At 41.9% G+C, this 18,215-nt stretch overlaps 1 protein-coding gene across 1 annotated transcript in view; it reads left to right on the top strand.

The window, feature by feature from the left end:
* Positions 1-18,215, top strand: part of LOC136250010 (dyslexia-associated protein KIAA0319-like protein) — a 28,041-nt gene that overhangs the window by 251 nt on the left and 9,575 nt on the right. The window contains exons 2-17 of the mRNA XM_066042166.1: positions 166-462; positions 747-1,139; positions 1,218-1,309; positions 1,360-1,546; positions 2,176-2,314; positions 3,020-3,185; positions 4,592-4,645; positions 4,693-4,816; positions 4,875-4,915; positions 5,435-5,526; positions 5,799-5,971; positions 6,102-6,253; positions 12,778-12,916; positions 12,973-13,043; positions 13,142-13,224; positions 13,364-13,503. Of these exons, the coding sequence (XP_065898238.1) occupies positions 166-462; positions 747-1,139; positions 1,218-1,309; positions 1,360-1,546; positions 2,176-2,314; positions 3,020-3,185; positions 4,592-4,645; positions 4,693-4,816; positions 4,875-4,915; positions 5,435-5,526; positions 5,799-5,971; positions 6,102-6,253; positions 12,778-12,916; positions 12,973-13,043; positions 13,142-13,224; positions 13,364-13,503 (2,343 nt within the window). The remainder of the gene's footprint in view (positions 1-165; positions 463-746; positions 1,140-1,217; positions 1,310-1,359; positions 1,547-2,175; positions 2,315-3,019; positions 3,186-4,591; positions 4,646-4,692; positions 4,817-4,874; positions 4,916-5,434; positions 5,527-5,798; positions 5,972-6,101; positions 6,254-12,777; positions 12,917-12,972; positions 13,044-13,141; positions 13,225-13,363; positions 13,504-18,215) is intronic.

Here is an 18,215-nt window from a genome sequence, read left to right as displayed (position 1 = left end):
CCAGGAAACTGCCCGACCCCCTGACTATACCTTGTCCTTATAATCACACACCTTTCTTTATTTTAAAACTTATTATCTACTACACTTGTACTCACTTTTCCTTTGTTAACACGGTATGTGATATCAAGACATACAAGTAATGGCATTCATGTACTATTTTTCTAGGTAGTGTCAGAGGTAGTGATCAGTGCTCAGTCGCCCATTATCACACTCACTCTTACCCGCTGGGGAAGACACATGTAGAGGGACTTCGCATTTTATCTGGAAACGTTTCATTTAATGAGTGTCTTTCACTCTGTTGCAATGAGGGTCCATCACAGTGTGGCTATTTGTGGCTGTTTGGCACACGTTGTGTTGCCTTGCCATGTATTACTAACAAGACAGCATGTAGTCCTCATACTCTGATGTCCTTACCGTCTGTCCTAGTGGAGATTAAGTACGACAAGGACCATGTCACTCCAGGTGTGTGATATGCTACCTCTTTGTTGTGTTTGTTTTGTATACATTAACTGTGAGTGCACTCTGTTCATGTGGACACTTGAGGACACCTACATCTTTAGTACTGGAAACTTTGGACAATGATAGTCTGAATACTTTGTTATACCCAAGTTGATCCATAATTGTTATGCAGATTCCAGTGTATTTTCTTATTATTATTAAACCTATGAAGGTTGTTTTAACATATTTTCTGTGTTTATGTTGTGTTGTTATTGTTTACACAATGGTATTTCATTTTCCTGTTAAAGAGCCCACAGGGACTATGCAGCCAACAAGCCCTAATGATGAGTACAACCCAGCATTTGAAGACTTAGCAGATGAACTAGCTGGCTCATCGTCCTTTCTCTCTACTACAGACATTATTCCATCATCTGTTATCTTTATTACAAGTAGTTCTTCATCAAGTTTAGCTCCACTGGCTAGTGTAGTTGTTGTGAAGGACACATCGTACACTGAAACTCCGGCTGTCACGCCCTCCCCTCAGGCTACATCATACACTAGTAATGTCCCAGTCCCACCCACCCCTAGCCATGCTTCATCAATCACTGTTGCTACTGATGCTCTTGATGGAAACAAGGATATCACTTTGCCAGTTACTAGTGTGAAGATCTTTGCCAGCACCTGGCCCAAACTTCGTAATGGTATGCGTGTGTGTGTGTGTGTGTGTGTGCGCGCGCATGGGTAGTGTGAAAGTGTGTGACTGAGTATGTCATTGTCAGGGATACAGTACAGTTGGCAATGGTCAAGAGTATTTGGACCGAACAAGGGAGCCATCTCAGGAGAGACCAGCAAGGAGGCCTCATTAACTGATGTGAGTTGTTCCATTATCATATCATGTGACATAACATCAATCTTGTTTAGCTGGTTGAAGGAGTTTATGGACTCAAGGTATCGGTTACTGGCAGTGATGGTAGCTATGGAGATACGTTTGTCAATGTCACTGTCCACCCTGCCCCACGTGTGAACAAGCCTCCTCACGCTATCATCACCCCAAGCAACCATGTCCTGCTGCACCTACCGACCAGCTCTACCATATTGGATGGGTCAAGTGAGAAATGGTGCCACTAAAATTGTGTGCTGTTAATGTAAATAGCATGTTCATGGAGCACATGATGCTCCAGGGTATAGGACGGGTAAACTGTGCATTTATGTGCCTCTCTTTGCTCTGAGTGTGGAGAACTACTGTATTTTAACAACAGTGGTTAAGGTGTATTGGCCCTGTTCTATAAACTGGGACTATAGCTACCTGTAAGATGTCCACATTACAGTGGTCTTAGTCTCTAGTCATAGTTGATGTATCAATGCCATGGTGATCTTATTACTAGTGCACACTTGATCATGTGGTGTATCCTTACATTGTAATGTGACACCATGTGTGCAACTAGAGTAGTGCATTAGATCCGTGATACATTTCCTTGAGCAAGCAACTTTATCACGCTGCTCCAAAATCTGTGGGGACATGGTGTTAACCTAGTCAACTGTTTATATCTCACATAACAGGTGGGTGCACACACCTTTGCCTGTGAGACATTGTACAGACTCTTTGGGATAGTCCTGACCCCAGGAGGATTTGCATGCATTGATTTGTATCACCACCGGCAGCTGTATTGGGTAGCTGTGACTGTATATATGGCAGCCAATGGCTTTATTAATGCCAGTGTGTACTATATTGTGTAGGTAGTACTGACGATTACAAGGCAGAGAAGATGACGTACAAGTGGGAGGAGGTCAGCGGACCACTGGAGACTCACTTGCCATCTTCCACTGATCCTGTGCTCACCTTAAGGGGATTAGTAGCTGGTACATACATTCTCAAGTGAGTAAGAGTGTATAGTGTGTGTTGCTTGTATTGTGAAGAAGCTATTATGGTACCCCTCCACTCTTTATAAGGATACCTGTTCGTGGTCTGTAAACAATTTTATACCATACAAGTGTTTCTAACAAGGATACCTTGATAATTATGACAATTGTCCATGTCCATTTGTGGTAAAGCTGATTTCCATAATATATAGCAGCAAATGCTTGTGTTGTTGCCTGAGTCACAAATGCAAGCTGGTATATATTTGCTGTAAACTGTGACTGACCTAAAACAATAGTCAAGATGGATGAAACTACATATTTGTGATTTCTGGATATTCCTTTATTTAGTCAACCTTAGTAGCAAGTGTGACAGCAATTGTGCACCTTCTCTGTTGCAATGTGGTAAACATTTTAGTGACACAAGGTGAAGCGTGGAAGCATTAATCTTGATTGCTGTGTGTTGAACTTGCTCTGAGGTGTATGTTTCCATTTACAAACAATCCAGGATAGTACTAAAAGGACTAGAAAAGTTTAGCCTCTCCCAAATCTTGCAGTGGCTCTGGCACAGCTATAGTCAGCTTTGTTTCCGTATTATTTTATATGCTCACATCACGACCCTAGGAGTAATCACGAGCAATGATGCAGGGAATTTGCCATTAAATGGAAACCAGTTTTTATTTTATTGTACATGCATTCACATTTCTGTGGTATTCACTGCTAGACTGACAGTGACAGATGTTGATGGTGTCAGTCACTCCACCACTGCTAACATCACTGTGGTACCCTCTGTTGATAACCCTCCTGTTGCTAAAGCTGGTGGGGCACAAGTGCTGGTCTGGCCTAACAACCACATCACGTTATATGGTAATGCAAGCTTTGATGACAATGTAAGTTTTTTATAATAATATAAATTGTTTGTACACCCACTCCTGAATGCCAAAATGTCTCACAGATTCTCATTAATGAACTGGCAGATCAATGAAATTAGTATTCTTCAGATTTGTAGCTGCATCTGACTGCTGACTGTTCTATTAGAGTATCTTGGTTTGACAAATGTAGGGGCTAAGTTACATAAAGTGAAAATGTTTTACTCAGGTAGCCCCTTTGCACCTGCTACAAATCACAAGAGTCTATGCCATCTTGATGGTCATGTGATTTTATTGTTAGTTTTACTGGCTGCATCCATGTATTAGACAACCACTAATATTCATCCATATGGGATATTCCCCTACAGAAAGGTGAAACACAGCTAGTGCATACTAACATAGGGTCTTACTGTTTGTGATTCCATTGCCAATTCATGTGTGCTTGATCTATCCCTTCTGCATGCTGCTGCCACTGCTGCTGCCGCTGGCGAATTGATCATTAGCAGAAATTGGCAAATAATATTTTGGCGAATGCACGACATTACTTTGCCCACGCAATTTTATTAAATCTGACAGCATTGGCAATGAAGCTTTGCGATGTCTACGGATGAAGTACTACAGTTCAATACCTCTCATTCGAATTGACATGTTCTTATGCAAATAACTAGCTGTAATAAAAAAACATGCACTAGCTCGCTAAGTCAGTAATCAAGACTGACTGGAATGCACGTGGCAAGTGAGGCAAGGCATGTGCATGGGCACTGAGTTGAATAGTAGTCTCACGTAGCCAGACCACTACCTTTTCTTTTTTGTGTGGATGGGAAAAGGTACTACTTTTTCCCATCCAAACAAAAAAGAAAAGGTAGTGGTCTGGTTATGCAAGACTAGCTGAATTGCCCATCTGCCTGAGCTATTAGTCTAAAACCATACTGTATTCAATGCGAAAGACTAACCACTCACTGCTGTAACAATATTCACTCACTGATGAACAGCGTCTACTGTGTTTAGAAAAATGACGAGTAAAATTTTGGCGAATCCATGCATACTCGCCAAATTCTCCAAAATTTTCCACTATACAGTACCTTTGATTCCTTGTCATTATATCATCACTAGCTGAGTTTGGCCATCTCACCATATTATCATTTGTTTATCTTTATGCTTAAGTTACATTACCTCACTATTCATGGAAATGATTCTCCTGACTTCTGAGATGTACGGTGGTAGCATACGAGTAAATGCTTTTCTGATAGAAAAGTTGCTAGATATTAACAGTAATTGAGCAACTGATGAAGTTTTTCTACAAGTTTTATTGTGTTGTAAGTAGACCACAGAAAAAAACAATGCTTGTTCACCCCGAAAGATTTCTCTACTCCTGTTTGTGTGTACATGAGTAATGGTTGTGTTGATCATTTGTCATTCCATGTTAGGGAATAGTATCATACAACTGGCAGAAGACAGTGGGACCATCAGTTGATATTCTGGTATGTAGTAGCCTGTGATTTGATTGGCTATAATGCATCTGCCTCAGGGTAGCACAAATCCAATCGTACAACTGAAAAATCTTCAGAAAGGAGAATATGTGTTTACACTGACTGTAGCTGATGCCAGTGGACAACATTCCGCTACAGAAGTGTCTGTAGCTGTACTAGAAGGTTAGTTATGATTCATCACTGTTGTATGTATATATTGTATGTGTGTACTGTTCTGTAGAGGCTAACAAGCCGCCTGTAGCCAATGCTGGCAAGGACAAGGTATGTAACATATAGTAGGCTAGTACCAGACATGTGTCCATTATCCACATTTAAAATAGAAATAGCGGCATGTAAATATTTTCTGGAGATAATCACAGGGTCTTTGTGAATGCCTGAAGTAAGAATGAATTGCAAGCCAAGGAATGCTGGAAAAAATAAGGAAGCTGTGGTGTATTTCATTTTCTTGCATGGAGCCCACTGATTTTTGCCTCTAAAATATGACATTGAAAAACCATTACTAACTTGCTCATACTTACGTAAACATTGCAGTGTCAGCTACATTGTAAGTCAAGAATTCTTACTTTTTAATGTTTATGATAAATCTCTTCCTGTAAAAAATGCATACATACTTAGACCAGCTCACTGGCTCCATGGTTTACACTTTCAAAAGTATTATCTTAAATAGAACCATCATTTAGAGGTATTCGAGTGTGACATGATGTAATAGTAGTTCATCATGTGGTGGTTCAGGTAGCCAAGGAGTCTGGTGCTGTGTTATTATTATCTACTACATTACAGGCAATATCATGGCCATCAGATAGTGTCTTACTTGATGGTAGTGGTAGTAGTGATAACCAGAGGATCATCAAGTATTGTTGGGAACTAGTCAAGTATGTCATCTCTTGCACTCATGTATTTTGGATAAGCTGCATTTAATATAACACTTCCTTTGAAATGCTATATTCCTAACCACTCTAATAGAACATACACCTAGGAGGTGGCCATTAATGGCTGGTGCAGTGGCTCTGCCCCATTACTTTACCTACATATCCTATTCATTATTTGACTTTTAGTTTGAAAAAATTACAAAGCCATTTAATGTTTTTGTGGGATCTTCTTCCAAGCCCACGAATTGCTTAGCAATCTGATTGTTCCTTCACAGGCCTATGCCAGACAATTCAGGGGTAGTGATTACGGATGCTCACTCTGTGAAGACTAATGTGACACAACTACACATTCAGGGGAAGTCCCCTACTGTGTACCAGTTTAACTTGACTGTGACTGATGAGCATAACCTGACCAGCAGTGATGTTGTGTTGGTGACTGTAACTAAAGGTTGGTCTCTATGTACAGCTTGTATGTGTGTCTGTCTCTGTAAATGGGTCTGTCAGTATATGTGTGTCTGTTTTTCTGTGTAGTGTGTCTAAAACAGTATCGTTACTTCACACTAGTCTTGTTGTTACAGATGCAGCAGTTCCCCCCAGCATAGTGATGGAGTCATTAGTCAAGGTGTCCCTCCCTCAACACTTGGTAGTGCTCAATGCCAGTCAGAGTCATGATGACTTTGGTATTGTCAGTTATGAGTGGAGCCCACACCCTCAGAACCTTGCCATTGGGGTGAGTGAATGAATGTAGTTCTAAAAACATATGAGTACGTGCTACTCCAATTTTCCAGTATATTTAATAGCTCCTTTAATGGACACTTAAAATGTATGTACTTTTGCTGTGTACCAAACAGTTTTCATCACTCTCTGCAGTAGTTTTATTAATTGAAAGTTTGCTATAATGAGGGTTAGATGCAGTTGGACTGGCCAATCTTAGGCATGGTTCAATCGAGTGTCATGGGTATCAAGGACAGAAAAAGGTGGCAGGCTAGCCAGCATGCATCCATAGAGCAGCGTATGTGTGAGGCAGAGGCGTAAACTAGTTTGTCCGACCTCTCCTCTCCCAGGAGAATATCTGTGTAGCTGTACCAGGTACAATAATTTTGCACACATACATAAATACACAATCGTGTAGTAATTGCAATCAATCATAAGGTTAAAATTAATAAATTCAGTTCAGTTGCATTTGCCCCTCCTAGACTAAACTTTCCCTTGAGTTAAGGTGGTCTAAACTAGTCTACGATCACGAGTAGGGTAACAAGACTCTGCTGGTGACTCTCCTGTGTCCATAATTATTTGTTCAAAGGATGGAGGCAACCAGTGGTCTACACTTTATGGCCTTGAGTGGTGGCAGCCCTTAAAGCAGGTTGAATTTGAGGTCACAGTCTGTTGACAAGGACAGTTTTTGTTCATTCCTCATCAGAGATAATGTATCCATCAAAGATGGTGTATGCTGTAGGTGTATTTACTGTTTGTACTTCCCAATCTCCCTCCCACTTAGGATCCAGCTTGCCGTCTGTGGGTGATGTTAGTCACTAGGGTTGAAAGAGCAAGATGTAGTGTGCTGATCATAACACAACTTTTGCTTCTGTCATACGTGTTTCTAGTTAGTGGTGCTAGTTTAGAGCATAATTGGTTTTGGTATGGTACAACATCATAAGCTGTGGCTTCAGGGAGGGGTGGCTGATGTGGTGGACTTCCAAGCATCATCTCAAATGGCGACACACCAGTTGAGGCATGTACAGCAGTATGATATGCAAACAGAACAGATGGCAAGTATCATTCCCACTCTGCAATATCACAAACATAAGAGCAAACTATATGCAGTGAAGAGCAGTTGAAATGCTCAACCATACCGTCTCCTTGTTGATGATATGCGGTAGATCTGGATTTTGTACTCCAAAAGCTTCAAGGGTCTGTCTCAAACCAAAATTGCAGCCCTGATCCGAGTGTAGGATTTCAGGCATGCCATAATTGGCAAACACCTTCAGTAGCTCTTTTGTGATGCGATCTGGTTGGAGAGTGGGATAGCATCTTCCCACTTACTGAAATAGTCCTGGATAACAAGTAAATAACGATTCTTTTTAAAAGACAACGGCACTTCCAGGATGTTGACTGCCACCATTCACCATGGTCTTCTTATCGGCATACTAAGCAGTGGAGCTTTTTGTGGAAATGGTGATTTAGAACTCTGTGCACTCTCTGCAATACTTGTTAATGTCATGGAGCATACCTGCCCAGTATCCCACTTGTTGTATTCTAGCTGCAGTCTTAAGTAACCAGTTGGTTGTGATACTGGTCCAATAAGGTTTGCTGATATGATACATCAACAACTATCGTGTGTTTGCGGAGAAAATCCAACCCAAGTATTACTGGAGGGATCAATGAGCAGACTATTACCAGGGAGTGATTTGCAGGGACCCCAAATGTATGGATAAAGTAATGGACTCTAATGTGGGGATGTTGTCACCTGCTGCTGACATCAGTCTAATGGGTGATTCAGTCATGTTTACTTATGTAGAGAAGCCTACTGCAACACTTTCTTCAATCAGTGAATTTGAAGAACCTGAGTCCAGCATCATGTCCACTTCTTTGTTGTCTAACATTCCCTGTATGACAACAGCTGCACTGGGCTGGATAGCTGCAGCCATGGCACCAGCTATTTTGGCGTGGCTTCTTTCCTGGGATGCCCCCACCCCCTCTCTGGGACATCCCTTGGTAATTTCCCGAATGATAATCTCGAGCCATATCTCCAAGCTTCCCACATAAATAATGTCTTCTAGCTAGGGGGCAGTTCCTGGTTGCTTGCATCTACAGCACGTAACACTTGAAGGTTGTTTAGTGCACCTAACAGACAATTCTGCCACCTGCTCTGTCAGACTTGACACCTGGTCCCTAAGTTCTTGCACCTCACTTGACTGAACTGCAGGTGCCTTCTGGGGTTCTTCAATTGTCATGAGTAGCTTCGCCTGCTCTAGGACTTGTCCAAGTCACTGACCTCCCCCATGGCTCACAATTGTTTCTCAGTGTGGCCTGGGAGTCAGAGTCGGTGGGAGTCCACTCACAAATCAATGTAGGACTTGTATCAGACTAGCTTTTTGGATAGCAGCTTTTACTCGTGTAAGAAAACCGAAACTCCCCAGTATTTAACTTCTGTGCACAGAAATCATCAAGATACACGAATTGCACCAGTGCCACTCAAGCGATTATTTTGGCCTTGCTTACCTTTTTGTTCTGTATTCAGTTCCAACCAAAATTGTGAGCACCTTGCCTTCCAATAACATCAGTAGCTTCTTGGCCTTCATGGCATCATCCCAATTGTTGGCATCACAACGTATTTCGTACTTCTGGAACCACTCTGTTGGCTCGCCCTCGAAAAATTGTCATGGTAGACTGATGTGCTTATGTAGTAGATTCCTTCACCAAACTGTCCTCTGCTACCAGTGTAGCTGTACCAGGTACAACATGTTTTATGGTGCTAAAAGACTGATCTTAATAATTTGCATGTACACATAAATATACAAGTAGTTAAAATAAATAATTACAATCAATCATAAAATTAATAATAAATAAGTTCACACCTGAATGCTGGTGTATTGTGCTTAGGCAATACACTATGACTGGTGTTGGGTACCATATGTCTCATACCTGTCAAGATCATATTGTATATGCAGTTGGGGGAGGCTGTGTGTATGGTGCTTGCGGTAACAAGCAGTTGTGTACCTGGCAAACCTAGGTAGGTATCAGGCTGTTGGCATGATGCACAATTGTAGGCAGTTAATATATCTCAAGAAACAAAAGTTTTGAGGCTTGGAAAAGGAACCTTTAGCAAAAAAACAAAACAAAAAAAAATCTAAAAATGAGCATTGTAATACATGAAGTATTGAGTGGCTGTTTCTGAAAATTAATCACTTAGAGATTGATAAGGTCCTATGTTGAAATCAGATGACTCAGATCAACTAACTACTGTCAGATACACCATGCTCATGTCTACTGTATACTGAGTAAAGAATCAAGCCTAAACATACACATGATCACTTATTACATAATGTTCTAAGTCTCAATATTTCTATATGTCCTCTGGGGCCCAAAGTGCACTAGTCCATTCAGCCATCTTCTGGCCAACCCTCATAGTAGCAACTTGTGTGCTGGGTTCTTTTGCCACGGGGGGGTTTCTGAGCTGCCAGAGGGAGTAACATCAAGGTCAGTAGTTTCATCAGTATCTGACGCTTCCAGAGGATACGTATAATTAGCATTTGGTTGAGTTGTTTACCATTTTGATATGGGCAGATTGAACCAACCCTTCAATTAGTTCCTGCCAATTTCCATTGGACTCATGGCTTGTCATCATGGACAATCACCACATCACCCCTTATATAGCCTGCTGATTATACCCAGAACCCAGAAGTCTTATGAAATTCCCTAAGTGAAGTTAGGTATTCCCTCCACTATATTTGCGAAATCAGATGCTACACTTCTTCTGATGTCCTTACTGGAAGTGAAAGTTGGATTGTTCAAATCTTCTGGGTCCTCAACGTGATAAGGAATTGAATATAACATGCGAGGGTTCTGGGTCTGAGAGATCGAATATACATATGTTAGGGGCCTGTTGTTTAACACTGCTAGTCTGCTATGACTCTACTGAGTGTCTTCTTCACAGTCTGATTTGTTTACCAATAATACATTCCCAGAACCCATCATCATATACCACAGTGCCCATTTAGGAGTTAAGGTCCATGAGACATTCTGGGATTCTAGTGCCTCTTTGAGTGCTTGACTCAACAATTATCTTGCTTATCTTCTCTGCCACTGATAAATATGTAGAAGCATCATCTTTCTTGGAAGTGATTTAAATGGTGGAATGCTAGTAGGAAGGTGTCGACAGTAAGGTCATTGACAAATTCAAAACGTACAGCTCATTACACTGCACTTAAAAAAGCAAATATAAACTTTGGTTTCTTCTGAATCAGTTTTGGAGCCCTTGACGTATAGTGCACCAGTAAAGTTAACACCAGTGATGGTACATGGTAAGGGTTCTGTGATTCTCGCTTTGGGTAAAGGTGGAGGCTCTGGGGCTCTGTATGGCTTGCCTAGAAGATTTCCGCATGTCATGTAACATCTCTTCAGACATACTGTTGAATGATGGGTATCCAATATATTTTATGGAGTGCTGTAACGATAATATCTATCCCTCCAAGAACGAGGAGCTTGTTGTGCATATCTAAGATGATCGGCCTAGTCACTTAATGTTCTGACGGTGGAAGGAACGGATATCAGTGAAAAGTCTTACCTTCATGGAGTTAAACATGGAGGAATGCTTTTTATATGTTGGTGGACAGTGTGAAGGGATGTGATTGGAAATGTAACAAGATGGCATGTAGGTCATTAATAAACGGTGGCCTCACTGTCAAGCAATCACAGCATAAGAATTCTCATGATAACTATATTCATTAATCTTCCTAACTGTGTAATGAGATAAGTAGTGGGCATCAGAGGTGGTCAAAGCATCATCAACCTGTTCAAATGAATCCATGACATTCTTGCTCTGCAATGTAACTTTTGCAGCTCCGGGCTTCGCAACAAGTGACTTTGTTTGTCTAGTGCAAATGGCAAGGTTGGATGGGAGATGTGGCTTGTCACAGAAACTTGGCAACATGTGTTCTATCTGGTATATGGGGAGATATTATTGGTGGACTAGTAGGAATGCTCGAGCATTACTCTGATTAGGATTTGTTCCAATGGCCTTTATGGACCACAACTGTTGAAGCTCATGATCTGGAAGGGTCTCAGTGCTAATCTTGGTAAGATTTTATCTGTTTATGCTCATTGGTACAGATTACTATTGGTTATTTGTTAAGACACCATCAGAGACTGGGCTACCTGTTCTCTGAACCACACTGCAATTGTTGAAACTGTTAGTGCTGAGATAGGAATCAGATTGCCAATATTTGTCTCTGCATGAACAGTAGCGATTCCAAGTGTCTGGAAGAATCTCAGTACTGGAGGAGGAAAAGACCACATGTGCAGTAGTGGTTGGTACAACTTTTAGTGCTGTGGCCAACTGTAATGAAATGAAAGAACACTGTGCTCCTTCATCAAATAAAACGTTGCCATTCATTCTGATTTCACCAGCAACCACAGGAGCAACAGCAGTTTTCAAAGAACAGCAAGTGACAAGTAAGGAGTGTGATGTGAATCAGGAACTACATGGGATGAGACTGGTAACGCAGGAGTCTCTTGTGTTGTCAAGGTGTTGGTGGCTCCATCTTGGGATGTTGACAACTGTTGTGTTCACTGATCCATTGCATAAGCTTATGTGATGTTTCATCTTACATTTCTTACAGTGGAATTCGGATGGACACTGGAAGCCCTGTGATGGGTTGGACAGTTGAAGCACAAACTTTGACGATATTAAGCTGCTTCTGGCAATCGGTTACTGCATCACAGTTGTGTGCAGGGTGCAGGATGGGATCCCTTGCAGAACACACACTGTTATTTCTTCTTGCCATCGGTGTTGTCTTGGCACTGTTTCTTTAGATAATCTTGGGAGTTAATGTGAAAGGATGCAACAGTCGACCTTGATAAGACATTGTGTGAGTCATATAGTCCAGACTCAACATCTTGGATTTCCTTTAGAATTGCTACCATTAGGTCCGCTAGGATCCACAGAGTGTTGGAGTGATCACAAGCCAAGTTTATGTGGTTTTCTGGTGATAGCTTGCCCATAAGGATTGGTACTAGGATGTCTCCATATAAGTGTTCTGATTTGCCTAATAATGATAATCCCCAGCTGTGACTTTCAACAGAGTCATGGAAAATATGCAAGCTAACAAGACAGTTCATTGTGGATGGCATTTCCAGGAGTGCTTTCATGTGTGCATTAAATAGTTTATGTGGTTGAGCATATCTGTCTCTTTCTAGCAGAGTAATATTGTTTGCATCTGTAAGTGGTAGACCAGTAATTGGTCGGGAAGCATCTCCTTGTAGCTGTGCCTTACCATGGCTTCTGCGACTAGGGTTAGAACCTGAACAAGAGTTGACTGATCCTGGTCACAGCACTGAAGTAGAGAACCTACGTTGGAAGCAGACCATATACACCATTCTCATGTACACTCTAATTCATACTCACTATAGAATCAAGCCTGACACGTGATCACATAATTTTCTAATTATAGCTAAGTCTTGATAATTCTCTACACATTTTGTGAAAATTACTAGTATCCCATAAAGGTAGCTGCTGTGTTACATCCATTACAGGAGATGTTACCGGGATCAGACCGGTCTGCAGTGCTCTACTTCACTAACTTTGTGGAGGGGGTCTACCTGTTCAACCTCACCGTACACAACAAGTATAATGTTCACTCTACTACCATCGTCAATCTTACTGTGCTACCTGGTGAGGGAATTAGTAACTGCCTGTTAGTGTGAATGTTGTATATTGTGTTTATCTAGATGTTCATGAGGAGAACCTGGTACAATTGTTCTTATCTGATGACTATGTTGATCTGACCTTTCACAAGCTGGTGAGTATGTGTAGTCTAGTATTGTATCTTAGTACATGGTATTAGTGCTACATGGTGTACAAGTACACTAGATTTATCTGCTACATACTACTACACAGAATTTACTACGAGAGATGATCAGCAATGAAATAGGACCAGATAGTAAAGTGATCATTCAAGAAACAAGACAACTACTGTCAAAGTATGTACCCACACCACTAATAATACTCTAATAGAACATACACCCTAGCCGAATAATGATGGCTTATTCACAGCACATTTTATCATTTACTATTGTGTATTGTTATATTCCTCCTGATCATGTGATCATGTTGTTGTAGGAATGTCATAGAGTTCTATGTGGTGAAGGGGTCAACAGGAGTGGCTTATAGAGCTAGCTATGTGATAAAGCAGTTAGACCAGTCCAGCGTGTTCAAGAAACTGAATGATGAGTTTGCCATCAGTGGAATGGAGACTAAAGGTAATTTAGAATTATAAATCTTGAGTTGTTTACTGCTAAATGTATTAATGTTATTTAATGTTCCTGCATATAGTGTACAGAAACAAGTGTGTGCTTAATATATATATATTTGTGTGTGCTTAACAATCAGACTATACAGTACTTATTATTGTTCAGACATGTACAATAAATCCTACTGCAAAATCCACTTTATGTCTAAGCTATAAATTCTATAATGTTGGTAAACCAATGGACAAAGAACACCAACATATACTGCAACATATTATCAAATGCTTTTAATCATGGTTGATAAGCGCATGTGGCAAACACGAAGCTCCAACATGAAGTGTAGTTATACAAGAGAAGAAATGCTAGAGATTTGTCAATGGCGCAAAGTACAAAATTTCCGCCTGCCACATGGCCAATAATAACAAGCCTTTCGCTATGCTTACCAAGCAAAATGGTCTTCTGCAGTGTGGTTCATACGAAGGATTTGCACAGGAACTGGACTCCAAATACTGGTACACGTGGTGATTGCAAATCACACCACCCCAAGAGAGTAAGTCCATATTACAACAAGGCTTTTTATTAGGTACATGCACTTAACAAATACTTAGTTCCGTGGCAAAATTGATGCGTCTGTAGGGGACGGCGTGATAGTAGAGAAGGTTCGGGAGTGCTTCTAGGAAGTATTACTTCGTCTTCTACCGATACAGTCAGATACAGCTCAGACCGCAAGGAACACACTACGACTCCATCTTATTGTATTGTACGCACATGACACCATACATTCTAAATAATGCCTAAGTTACTTATATTACTACTATACATTACTGTTAGCTGTAACTATGCAGTCAGTCCATGACATCTTCCGGGGAGGCACCAAGCTGTTTCACCCAATTCACAACTCTCTCTCTGCCCCTGTGAGCGGCTGCCCTTCTCGGTCGTTTATCAGCTGTGTTCTTCACTGTGGGCTTGTTGATTGTATCCTTCTGGGAACCACTGGTAGATCCTTCAGTTTCGGTAACTGTTGGAGATGAGACTTCCAACGGTATCAATTCGGCAATGGAGCGGTTTGTTCTTCCTTGTGATGTCTTGATGTAGGCAGCACGCACTAGTCTGTCTTTCCCAATCATCAGTTTTTCAACAATCGCCAATCTCCAAGTGCTCCGTGGAGCTTCATCCCACATCAGGACAACATCTCCCTGCTTAATCTGCTAACTGTTGCTTCCTGTGGTTCTATGATACTCTCTGAGGGAGGTCAAGTATTCAAATTTCCAGCGTGACTGAAACTGGTTGAAGAGAAAGGCTTGCAGTTTTACTCTATGGGAAACATTGGTTATACCACCATATGTGGGATCAGTCAAGTCCTGCCCTTCCACTACTTCATGAGGAAGTGGTGTTATGCGATGACCATGTAAAAGATGGGCTGGTGTGAGTGGCTCGGCATCACTGAGGTCTGAGGATACGTGTGTCAGAGGTCTGTCATTGAGTGTGGCCTCTACTTCTACTATTAGTTTCTGCAACACAACTAAGCTGATCCTTGATCTCCCCAGTACCTTCTTCAAGCACATCTTTGTTAAACCGATAAGGCGCTCCCACCACCCACCGTACCAGGGGGCACGTTTTGGGATGAACTTCCACTGTACACCTTTCCTCCCAAGTGCTTCTGTGAGACGTTCTGATTGTAGAAGCTTTTGCAGTTCATCTGCAGCTGCCAGATAGGTAGAAGCATTATCTGACATGAGAATCTGTGGGAGTGACCTGCGACTGGCAAATCTCCTGAATGCCAGAAGGAAAGTCTCCACTGTTAAATCTGTAACAATCTCTAGGTGAATGGCACGACTCGTGGCACATGTGAACAGGTAGATGTAGACTTTCTCCTCAGTGTGATTACTGCGTACATAGAGTGTCCCAGTAAAGTCGATGCCTGTGATGGTGAAGGGAACTGAAGCACAAGTGCGAATCTGTGGCAGTGGTGGAGGGTCAGGTATCTGGTATGGCTTTCTGCTATGTTTACGGCAAATAACACATTGGCATAGTTGTGACTTTATACGTTGTGTGGCAGTTGGTATCCAAAATTTCTGTCTTATGGCCGTTAGGGTTATCGTATTCGTAGCGGGGTTCGATGAATCCGTGAGTACTAACACGCCATGTGCCTACACGTTCGCCATCTTAATACGTTACGTCGTACATACATACATACATACACGCATGCACATAACAATACCTAAATACATGCTATCAAAGGGAGGCCTAAATTACAATACTAACTTATATACTGTCTAGTTCTCTACATCCTCCGGGGGGCGGCATATGTCTCTTGACCATCTGTAACTTAGCCTTTTCAGCAGCTCTTCTCTTAGGACGTCCTTCAATAACAGTCTGTTCAACAATAGCGGGTTCACTGTCACCTTGCTCTGTGAGTCTGTCTGCTTCAGTACTCGGAGTTGTAGATACTTCTAGCGGGTACAGCTTCGATATAGGTCTAGATGTGATATAATTGCCAGTCCGTATGTTTGCTGCTCTGACGAGTCCATCATTTCCAACTAGGAGCTCTTCAATTACTGCAAGTTTCCAGTTCAGTCTAGGTTTGTCGTCATGCATCAAAACAACATCTCCTTTCTTGATCAATTGTTTGTTGTGTCCGGACGCCTTGTGGAACTCCCTCAGGGAGGTAAGGTACTCTCTCTTCCACCTGGACTGAAAATGAACAAGAATCCTAGAGTGTCTGGTAACTTGTGTCCTCATAGCTGCAGCATCCACATAATCTGGGTCGTCAACATTCTCATCGTACTCATGAGGTAATGATGTGATTCTTCTGCCACATAACAGATGGGCAGGGGTAAGAGGCTCCACATCTCTGACATCTGTTGAAACATACGTTAATGGGCGATCATTCAGTATTGCCTCAATTTCTACTACTATAGTCTGGAGAACTGGTAAAGTGACGAAAGCTCTTCCCAGCACCTTTCTGAGTGACTGTTTGGTAAGTCCTACTAACCTCTCCCAAAAGCCCCCATACCATGGAGCCCTTTTGGGAATAAACTTCCAGGTGACTCCATGATATTCAAGAGCGGTCTTCAAAGATGGAGATTGGAACAGTCTGGTTAGCTCCTCTGCTGCAGCCATATATGTAGATGCATTATCTGACACCATGGTTACAGGTGTTGATCTGCGACTGGTGAACTTGCAAAACGCCAACATAAAACTCTCAAGAGAAAGGTCCAGGACCACCTCAAGATGCACTGCACGTGTGGTAGCACAGGTAAAAAGACAAATGTATACCTTTCGCTCAGTTCCATCATCCTTAACATAAAGTGCACCTGTAAAGTCAACGCCTGTGACTTCAAAGGGGTTTGGCTGTTCAATGCGGAGTTTGGGTAGTGGTGGGGGATCCGGAATCCTGTACGGTTTTCCAATCAACTTAATGCATGCAACACACCTTCTCAATATCTTCTTCACACACTGCCTTATTGTCGGAATCCAGTATGATTGTCGCAGTGCAGTTACTGTACTGTTTACACCTGCATGACAAAGCTTAACATGTGTAGCATAGACAAGTAACTTTGTATACATGTGGTTTGCTGGAAGCAGATACGGAAACTTGGCTAACTCACCTATGGGAGCATTGTGAATCCTCCCGCCACACCTAATATAACCATCCTTGTCCAGACACAAGCGGAGTTGTCGGACTAATAGTAATCTTTTGCCAGACTTTTCCTTAAGGTTGGTGATTTCCTTACTATATGCTTGTGATTGGCAACACTGTATCCAAACTAATCTAGCTGTAGATAGTTCTTTAGCTGTAACTGGACCAGAATTCTTGTTAGTAGGATGTTGTAGGTTATTGCAGAAACGTAAGACATAGGATGTGATAGACAGGAGCTTGTAAAGTTGACTGTACCGAGACACGTCAATGATACAGTGAATCCCATGACTCTGGGGTTGTCCAATGTCACTAGTGGAATCAAGATCTGATACTGCTTCTGTAGCCTCTGTTGTTTGGAGAGAGAGAACATTGATGGGAGACCAGGTTGGCCATTGAGTTTCTGATGGTAGCCATGAAGGTCCATAGAGCCAGAGTCTTGATGTACGTAGTTGTTGTGTGGGTAACCCTCTTGTTAGAAGATCTGCCGGGTTGTCTGCGGTTGGGACATAACTCCAGTGTTCCACAGGAAAAGAGTCTCTAATTTCCTGAATACGATTGGCAATAAAAGGCTTGGATTGTGTGGATAACTTCAGGTGATGGATCCAGTGTAACACAATTTGGCTATCAGACCAAAGAAATGTGGAAAATTCAGAAAACTTGTACATCACTGAGGTTATCACAAAATTCGCCAGGCTCACACCGGTAACTGCTGCCATAAGTTCCAGTCTTGGGAGGGTGATTGACTTGGTGGGGGTGACTCTGGATCTGGACATCACCAGTGAAATGGAGTTGCTTTGTCGTAGATACACTACTGCTCCGTATGCTCTAAGGCTTGCATCAACAAATACATGGAGTTGCGTTGCTGATGAGAGTTGATGGTGTGGCACAAAATAGGGCCGTGGGTAGGTGATAGTGGTTGCTTCCTTGATGTCTTCAGCTATGATGGACCACTCTTTGGTTAGTTCTTGATCCAGTGGCTCATCCCAATCAATCTTCTGTTTCCACATGGCTTGTACCAAGATCTTAGCCTTAACTGTGACAGGTGCTAAAAGCCCTAGAGGATCGTAGATCTGTGCCGAGT

The sequence above is a fragment of the Dysidea avara genome, chromosome 3 (genome assembly GCF_963678975.1).
Source record: "Dysidea avara chromosome 3, odDysAvar1.4, whole genome shotgun sequence".
NCBI classification, from domain to species: Eukaryota; Metazoa; Porifera; class Demospongiae; order Dictyoceratida; family Dysideidae; genus Dysidea; species Dysidea avara.
Note: the sequence above shows the minus strand (reverse complement) of the source record. Positions and strands in the feature narration are given on the sequence as shown.